This window comes from Podarcis cretensis, assembly GCF_951804945.1.
Source record: "Podarcis cretensis genome assembly, chromosome: 7".
In the NCBI taxonomy this organism is placed as follows: Eukaryota; Metazoa; Chordata; class Lepidosauria; order Squamata; family Lacertidae; genus Podarcis; species Podarcis cretensis.
Genome location: NC_137176.1, coordinates 82,966,568 through 82,976,426, shown reverse-complemented (window position 1 = coordinate 82,976,426; position 9,859 = coordinate 82,966,568). Strand labels below are relative to the sequence as shown.

The following is a 9,859-nucleotide window of genomic DNA, read 5'->3' as shown; positions in this document are numbered from 1 at the left end:
AGCACTGCAACATGGCTCCCTCTCTAGCATCAGACAGCAAAGAGAAAGAACAAAGGACAATAGTCCCACTTCACGGAACACAGTAACACAAACATCCTGTCTCCGCCACTTCCCACTCTGTGGAGTCAAAACATATACCATCATGTGAAAGACAACAATCCCATGACTGCAATCATGGAGCAGGAATTCTAACAGTCTGACGGATCTTCAGATCTGGTAAAACCAAGCCCTTCACATTGGGCAGAATTAAGCACATAACAGGCTGGATTCAAGCCTGTGCAGCCAAATATCCATCGGACCCAAAACAGTCCTCTGTTTGCATAAGATAATGGTGAACCCACCAGTGCTGTACCATCTGTCTTCCCTGGGATCAGCCCGCAGGAAGATCTCCCCTATCATGTGTCGTCTTGACAGTTTAAAGAGCCAGTGTAGCATAATGGTTAGAGTGTTGAGCTAGGATCTGGGAGACCAGGGTTCAAATCCCCGCTCACCCATGAAGTTCACTGGGTGAGCAGTCACCATCTCTTAGCCGTGTTCCCTTCCAACTCGGCAATTCTATGCATTTGCAATTCAGTTGGTGCAATGTTTCAGAAGCTGCAAATGAGGTGGGTCTGCCAATACCCGCTTAACTGAGTCAAATCCCCCTCCTAATTACACATGTGTTAGCATACGATGGAAATAATAATAATAATAATAATAATAATAATAATAATAATAATAATAATAATAATAATTTATTACTTATACCCTGCCCATCTGGCTGGGTTTCCCCAGCCACTCAGGGCGGCTCCCAACAGAATATTAAAAACACCACAAAACATCAAACATTAAAAACTTCCCTAAACATGGTTGCCTTCAGATGTCTTCTAAAAATCAGATAGTTGTTTATTTCCTTGACATTGGATGGGAGGGTGTTCCCTAGGGCAGGCGCCACCACTGAGAAGGCCCTCTGCCTGGTTCCCTGCAACCTCAACTTCTCCCAGTGAGGGAACCACCAGAAGGCCCTTGGATCTGGACCTCAGGCTGAACGATGGGGGTAGAGACGCTCCTTCAGGTATACTGGGCTGAGGCCATTTAGGGCTTTAAAGTTCAGCACCAAGACTTTGAATTGTGCTCAGAAATGTACTGGGAGCCAATGTAGATCTTTCAGGACCAGTGTTATGTGGTCCTGGTGGCCACTCTCGTCACCTGTCTAGCTCCCAAATTCTGGATTAATTGCAGTTTCCGAGTCACCTACAAAGGTAGCCCCACGTAGAGCGCATTGCAGTAGTCCAAGGGGGTGATAATCAGAGCATGCACTACTATGGCAAGACAGTCTGTGGGCAGGTAGGTCTCAGCCTGCGTACCATATAGAGCTGGTAGACAGCTGCCTTGGACACAGAACTGACCTGCGCCTCCATGGACAGCTGTGAGTCCAAAATGACCCCCAGGCTGTGCACCTGGTCCTTCAGGGACACAGTTACCCCATTCAAGACCAGGGAGTCCTCCACACCTGCCAGCCCCCTGACCCCCAATAACATTACTTCTGTCTTGTCAGGATTCAGAACTAATGCAAAGCACTAACACAGAGAGAGCCATTTTCTGAAGTCAACCTCTCTTTGTTCCAGAAGGGATGTTCCTTTATGACACTAAGAGGGCCTGTCTCTTTAAATGTTGGAGAAACAATCCTCTCAATTCTACTTTTCAGGGAAAGTAATTACTGCCAAAAGTGGCTTCACATCGCACCTTGCTATGTCATCCCACTAAGGGGTTCACTCCAGTTCGTGCCACAAGCACTTTTTGCTTGCCTTTCACTTCCTCCATCCCATGGAGACTGACATTTCTCTTTTTCCACCGGCTTATCTTTTAAAAACAAGGTTATCGAGCCTGTCCATTCGCAGCCTAGTCACCTTTCATCAAAAGGAGTGAGATAACCTTTTGGCTGAGTACTCTTGCAGGGCTTTATCAACACCATCCACAGAAGCCAGGTGAGTTGAAACTAAAAGATACATAGATATGGAGAGAGAGAGAGAGAGAGAGAGAGAGAGAGAGAGAGAGAGAGAGAGAGAGAGAGAGAGATATCCTGGATAGTTTCAACATAAATATAGCCCTTTTTGAAAAGCTTTAAAACAACAACACAAAACCCTCCTCTAATAATGGACCAGACAGAATGATAAATGTAGCAAGCTAGCTTTAAGTATAGGATGAGCGATCAAGAAAATAATTTGCAGTATTTCTAATTTGCAGTATATATATAAATATTTGAAGTTAGCTTCAGATCTGAGACAGCGGCCTTTTGCCGCTTGGAAATGAGCTGAAACAGGAAGAGTCGCGAAACAAGAGATCTCTCTGTGTTTTTTGCATTTGCAGTAATTCCTTGTTTATTGCTACTGATAAAAGCAGGGGGAACACCTGATACCTGATTTGACATTACTGGCAACACACAAAAAGGAGAACATTATAAGTTACTTGTCGTGTGAAATGGTGCACATGAACTGTGGCTAGTGTTTTTGTTAACTCGGGTCGGAGCAATGAAAAGGTATTTAATCCTGATTAAATGGTCTGACTATGGATGATCAAACAGGTTATAAATTGATATATCTGGAACGAAGCTATCTTTTCCCTGCTGAAGCTAATGGCCCAGTCCCCATCAGGAACCTTAAATGTCTTAGAAAATAAATGTTTTGTTGAGTTCAGGCTTGGCGTCAAAATAATAGCGTGTCATAGAAATGCTACACATATTAGCAAAACAAAATGGAAAACTTTCTTTGAATGTTCTATTTGTATGTTATCTGGTATTGATTTTTTTAAAGCTGAATGAAATTGTGGGTGTGAGGCTGGACTTCAAAAGTCATCATTAACAGTGTCTCTCCTTAGATGCTCAGCACTAGAAACTGCTACAGAAGAGGTTTTAAAATATTAGTGATGAGCTTACTGAACAGTTTCAAAATGCAATGGATTGTATTTGGCCAAATGTTGCTGAGTTGTTTTATGTATTTATTTGCTTGCTCGTTAGAGAGTCTTCCATCCTGCCCCTCCTGCGATCTGGAGCTCAGGATGACAAAAAATTAATAGATGGATAATTATACAAAACGCCGCTTTCAGTTAAACTGCAAAGTTGTAACAGCAACAGTTGATCAGCAAATAGTATCAGTAAATCTACATCTAAAAATAGCTTGCCCTCTTGTGCAAAGAGCTGGCCAGAATGAAAATATCTTCAGTAGGGTTAGGCAGGGACAAAAGCAGTCTTTAATCTGGATGGGAGATCACTGGGACTTCTATGTATGTAGAATAATAATAATAATAATGAATTTAAAATGTTTTTCTAATAAATAACAAAAATGGGTTTTATCCAATGTTACTGAAAACAGAGTAGACCTTAGTCCAGAGCTTTCCAAACTGTTCCAAACTGGTGACACGCTTTTTAGACATGAATCATTTCTCGATGCAGTCGTCCAGTTTTATTAGCAAACCAGAGGTTAAACTAACCCCTTTTCCAGCCCCGGCAGCAGCGCAGGGAGCGTTCGCATGACACACCTACACACTGCAGCCAACACACTAATGCATCGCGACACACAGTTTGGAAAGCTGACATTTCCATTCATTTCAGTGGGATCCCAACGATCATCTAGCCCAACCCCCTGCAATGCAGGAATATGTAACTGTCGCATGTAGGGATCGAACCTGTAACCTTGGCCTTATCAGCACCATGCTCTAAGCAAATGGGCTGTCCAGGCTTTGCACAGCTACAAAGCAGAATAATTTGTTTTGAGGCGGTGAAGGTCCTGTGTGAATGTCCAGAGGCAGTTGGAGGATGGGTGACAGCTAACGGATTAAGGTTGAATCCTGACAAGACAGAAGTGCTGTTCTTGGGGGGCAGGGGGCAGGCTGGTGTGGAGGACTCCCTGGTCCTGAATGGGGTAACTGTGCCCCTGAGGGACCAGGTGCGCAGCCTGGGAGTCATTTTGGACTCACAGCTGTCTATGGAGGCGCAGGTTAATTCTGTGTCCAGGGCAGCTGTCTACCAGCTCCATCTGGTACGCAGGCTGAGACCCTACCTGCCCGTGGACTGTCTTGCCAGAGTGGTGCATGCTCTGGTTATCTCCTGCTTGGACTACTGCAACATGCTCTATGTGGCGCTACCTTTGAAGGTGATCCGGAAACTGCAATTAATCCAGAATGCGGGAGCTAGACTGGTGACTGGGAGTGGCCGCCGGGACCACATTACACCGGTCCTGAGAGATCTGCATTGGCTCCCAGTACATTTCCGAGCACAGTTCAAAGTGTTGGTGCTGACCTTTAAAGCCCTAAATGGCCTCAGTCCTGTATACCTGAAAGAGCGTCTCCACTCCCATTGTTCTACCCAGACACTGAGGTCCAGTGCTGAGGGTCTTCTGGTGGTTCCCTCACTGCGAGAAGTGAGGTTACAGGGAACCAGTCAGAGGGCCTTCTCAGTGGTGGCGCCTGCCCTGTGGAACGCCCTCCCATCAGATGTCAAGGCAATAAGCAACTATTTTTTTAAAAGACAACTGAAGGTGGCCCTGTTTAGCGAAGTTTTTAATGTCTGATGCTGTATTGTTTTTAATATTCAGTTGGAAGGTACACAGAGTGGCTGGGGAAACCCAGCCAGATGGGCGAGGTATAAATAAATTATTATTATTATTATTATTATTATTATTATTATTATTATAACTGGGATGAGCTTGCAGCCCTTCTACACAATAGGTAAAGGTAAAGGGACCCCTGACCATTAGGTCCAGTCATGGCCGACTCTGGGGTTGCGGCGTTCATCTCGCTTTATTGGCCAAGGGAGCCGGCGTGCAGCTTCTGGGTCATGTGGCCAGCATGTCTAAGCCACTTCTGGTGAACCAGAGCAGCACACGGAAATGCCGTTTACCTTCCCGCTGGAGTGGTACCTATTTATCTACTTGCACCTTGACGTGCTTTCTAACTGCTAGGTTGGCAGGAGCAGGGACCGAGCAACGGGAGCTCACCCCGTCGTGGGGATTTGAACCATCGACCTTCTGATCAGCAAGTCCTAGGCTCTGTGGTTTAACCCAGAGTGCCACTCGTGTCCATTCTACACAATAGTCCATTCTTAATTACCCCCCACGATTTCTGTACTAGAGTGGGGGGCGAGTTTTCAGCCATCCTTGCCGATCTACTGCAAATCTTTCCCTTCTGCCCACTCCTCCTCTAGGGTTCTTGGGTGGGGCAGGAGAAAAGCGCAGACAAAAGACAATTCACACACCAACAAAACATTCAAAAGCCATGCCCCCAAAGCGAAAAATTGTGACAATGAAACTGGGAATTGTCCCTGGTAAATAAGGGCTGATGGAGCACCTGGGAATAACTTGAGAAGCAGTAACGAATCTCATGGGAACTGGTATGTTGTCACAGAATACAATCACCCACAAACTCCATTTGAATAATCTTAATATATTCAAAGAGCTCCTTTCTCTTTTCTTTCTGTGTTGCTCAGTACTGCTCCCCCACCAGTTTGAATGTACAATCAGAACTCTTGAATCCTGGTTGGAAAATTGCTTGGACATATGAGAAACGTTTCCTTTTATCCGTGACCATGTGTTGAACCAAACTGGTAATGACGGCCGGACAGCTGACAGACCGGTTCATTCTTCCGTGCAATATTAATAGACATCAAAGGCATTTGTCTTCCTTTTATCCTTCGTCCATTCCAAAATGTTGCAATAATGCAGAGGCTCTGGTAATTGACCGCCCAAACAGGGAGGCTATTTTGCAGATATGACACAAAGCCATCCCAATGTGGGGTTTTTAATTTGGCCCAGCCATGCGATCTTCTGACACCATTTGGGCCTCCTGGAAAAGTCAAGAGCAGCTCAGCCATTGGGCGTGGCGTTTTAGTTTGGGGGGGGGGGGAGAGAAAGCCTTCATGAAGAGAACTTCTAATTTACCAAAAGAATTGTGGGCCAGTGGCATTGCGGAAGTTCACGGTGCCCAGGGCAAGAGTCTATCGCTCCTCTCAGTGAACGTTGTTTTCTCTGATGTCGGGAGATGAGCACTTGGCTGGGCTGGGAGCTCTTGCTTCGCGCCCCCTCAAAAAGGCATTTCCAAAAAAGATACCTTTGGCACAATTTTAATGCCATCAGTTGGTCCCTTAACTTTCTCGCCCTGATCTGGCCACAGTGATCCTTGCGATGGTCACCTCCAGGCTTGATTATTGTAACTCGCTCTACGTGGGGCTGCCCTTGAAGCTGACCCAGAAACTCCAGCGGGTGCAGAATGCTGCAGCGAGGCTCCTTACGGGGTCCTTGCCGTGGGACCGCTTCTCCTGGTATGCCCCACAGAGGACCTTAAGGTCCACAAATGACAACATTTTGGAGTCCCAAGTCACAAGGTGGTTAGATAGGTCTCAACTGGGGCCAGGGCCTTTTCAGTACTGGCCCCGACTTGCTGGAACGCTCTGTCAGAAGAGACCAGGGCCCTGCGGGACTTGACATCTTTCTGCAGGGCCTGCAAGACAGAGCTGTTCCGCCTGGCCTTTGGTTTGGACTCAGTCTGACCCTTATGTTTTCCCTTCCCTTATGGTTTTGATCTATGGGCTACTTTTAAAATGAAGCTGCATTTTAAATTGCATTTTAACCTGTATTTTAAATTGCCCCCCCCCATTATGTTTTTACTGTAATTTTACTGGTGTTAGCTGCCCTGAGCCCGGCTCTGGCCGGGAAGAGCAGGGTTTAAATAAATTATCATCATCATCATCATCATTATGATATCAACTGAAAATATTTAATGAGCCAATGTGACGGTTAGATACCGATGGGAAATATTTAATGAGCCAACATGGCAGTGAAGTATAATTAATGCATTAATCATTTTATGACATTCTAGCAATGAGGAAAGTTCATCATCATCATTTTGTTGGTATGCCGCCTTTCCATAGTTAAAACAAATGCCCAAGGCGGCTTACAACATGTCAAGATTTCCATAATTCCCAACATAACAAAAGTCATAAACAATAAATAAAGCACATCAAAATGCACAAACCGAATGGATAGCAATTTCCACATAAATCATAAAATCTAAAACTGAAAAATACAACATTAATATCAATAAAAATTTAAAATGACATAGGTAAAAAATAAAAGCAATTTAAAAAAGGAGCCATCTCTGTCGAGCAGCAGCAGCAACAGCAGCAGCAGTCCTTTCTGGAGCCCTCGAGGCCCCACCTCAGGCCAGGTGGAGAGAGGCAGGGCAGGCCATTATAACTTTGATTTTGTTTGAAGTTTATACTTGTGACTTAAAAAAATAATAATCCAATAATAATAATAATAATAATAATAATGACAATGACAATGACAATGACAACCAATGACAACCAAGTAGACTAACTTACCTTTCCACCAGAGGTACCGAGTCCCCCGTCTCTCTCTTTTCTCACACTCCAGGCAATTTACATAACTGGAAGTCAGATTCCAAAATGTCATGGTTCCCTCTGCATGGTGCTGTTAATGTATCCCTCGGGTTCCTTTGCCTCCTGTTTGCCTCCAGCTTGGGTAAGTAACATATGTGCATAGGCAAATCTTTACAGGGCCGGCTCTGCCATTAGGCAGAAGGAGGCAGGTGCCTCGGGCAGCACATGTTGGGAGGTTGGAAGCAGCAACGAAATGCCTGTGGTTTGTGTGACTCACAGGCTGCCTGCTATCTTGTAATCTAGCTATCTCGTAAGCTATCAGTGAAGGAGACCCTTTCCTACCATCAGGGTTGAAGTAAGATTCAACTGCTGGACCAGTATAGTTAGGGAAGGGGCTCTGTTTTGTGCTGCAAAACATCTCGGACCACCTCTGGGTCTTGCTATCCGCAAAGGAGCAGGCTTTTAGCAGGTAACAAAATACCCATTTCATATTAACTTGCAGACTTTCAGAGTTAAACCAATTTATGAAATGAGAAGCTGGAACTCAAATCTGCCATTCAGGCTGCAAACCTGTGTACACTTACCTGGGAGTAAGCCCCACTGGACAAAGGGGATTTTCTTCTGAATAGATATGTTCAAGATTCCACTGCCAGGGTGAAGCAACCCTGATTTTTCAGTTTAACTGCTTTTGGCTACCTGAAAAATGATTGAAGTTGTTTGTACGTTGAATGAAAAGCATCTGCTGTGCTTTTTTTTTTTTTAAAAAAAAAAAAAAGTTCCATTTACTAAATATAAACCAGACTTTCTGAATCAGATCCCAATTCATCAAGGGCACCTGAAAGGTTTCCAACTCAAAGCTTTTCCATTCCCTATATCCCACCATTACTGATGCAGAAGATCTCAGAGAAGCCTTTCATCATTTTCAAGCACGCTTCAAGTTTTGTTTTGATAGCTTGTGGCATGAAGCATAGAAGCCTCTTAAATATCTTTTGCAGCTGAAAGTGTGAAAGGAGAAAGCAAGAAAGTGGCGGTGCTGGCAACTGCAGGTAAGTCTTTCTGTGGAAACTCAAGGGTTATAAATAAGGGAGTGTGTTGATATATAGTCTTGCACACTAGCCAAAATCAGAACTGCAGGAAGGGTGATGGATGAGTGTTTCAAATGAATAAATTGATATTTCACCCCTTGCACCCTACTCACCAAAAAGGGGCCAGCTAATACAACATTTTTCCTGAGACAAATGGTGTGATTGTGCTAAGCACTGTTGTTGTTTAGTTGTGTCCGACTCTTCTTGACCCCATGGACCAGAGCATGCCAGGCACTCCTGTCTTCCATGGCCTTCTGCAGTTTGGTCAAACTCATGTTGGTAGCTTTGAGAATACTGTCCAACCATCTCGCCCTCTGTTGTCCCCTTCTCCTTGTGCTCTCAATCTTTCCCAACATCAGGGTCTTTTCCAGGGAGTCTTCTCTTCTCATGAGGTGGCCAAAGTATTGGAGCCTCAGCTTCAGGATCTGTCCTTCCAGTGAGCACTCAGGGCTGATTTACTTAAGAATGGATAGGTTTGATTTTCTTGCAGTCCATGGGACTCTCAAGAGTCTCCTCCAGCACCATAATTCAAAAGCATCAGTTCTTCAGCGATCAGCCTTCTTTATGGTCCAGCTCTCACTTCCATACATCACTACAGGGAAAACCATAGCTTTAACTATAGGGACCTTTGTTGGCAAGGTGATGTCTCTGCTTTTTAAGATACTGCCTTGCCATGGCAAAGGGGCTTGAATAACTCAGAGAAGCTATGAGCTATGCCATGCAGGGCCACCCAAGATAGACAGGTCATAGTGGAGAGTTTTGACCAAACGTGATCCACCTGGAGCAGGTACCGTCAAGCCACTCCAGTATCCCTGCCAAGAAAACTCCATGGACACAGACAACAGGCGCTAACCACTAGGGGTCTCTAAAACACCTTCTTCATATCATCATTGTCTACCCAAATTGAACCAACATATGAAACCCACCTGATTTGCACTTCTCGAACCAATACTCAAACCAATACAGTGGTACCTTGGTTCTCGAACTTAATCCGTTCCAGAAGTCCGTTTGACTCCCGAAACTGTTAGAAAACCAAGGTGCAGCTTCCGATTGGCTGCAGGAGCTTCCGGCACTCAAGTGGAAGCTGCGTTGGATGTTTGGCTTCTGAAAAGCGTTCAAAAACCGGAACACTTAATTCCGGGTTTTTGGCATTCGGGAGCCAATTTGTTTGACAACTAAGCCGTTTGAGAACCAAGCTACCACTGTACACAGCTAGCCTTCACAATTCGCAGATATCCAAATTTCACAATGCAGTTCCTCAACCAAACCAGAGCACTTCAGAACTTACAGCCTCAAAGCTTTCCAGAAATGTAAGAACATCAGGATGTTGGCATGCAGAGGGTCACAAGGCCAGCTGGCTAGCCCCAGCTGGGTTGTTTCATTCCAGCCATGCCTCTGCGAA

The 9,859-nt window shown here is 44.9% G+C and overlaps 1 protein-coding gene across 1 annotated transcript in view; it reads left to right on the top strand.

Annotated features, from left to right (window-relative positions):
* Nucleotides 1–1,825: 1,825 nt before the first annotated feature.
* HHLA1 (HHLA1 neighbor of OC90) overlaps nucleotides 1,826–9,859 on the top strand; it is a 52,429-nt gene continuing 44,395 nt past the window's right edge. Inside the window, exons 1-3 of the mRNA XM_079984354.1 lie at nucleotides 1,826–1,967; nucleotides 7,407–7,514; nucleotides 8,368–8,418. Of these exons, the coding sequence (XP_079840480.1) occupies nucleotides 7,439–7,514; nucleotides 8,368–8,418 (127 nt within the window). The 5' untranslated portion in view covers nucleotides 1,826–1,967; nucleotides 7,407–7,438. The remainder of the gene's footprint in view (nucleotides 1,968–7,406; nucleotides 7,515–8,367; nucleotides 8,419–9,859) is intronic.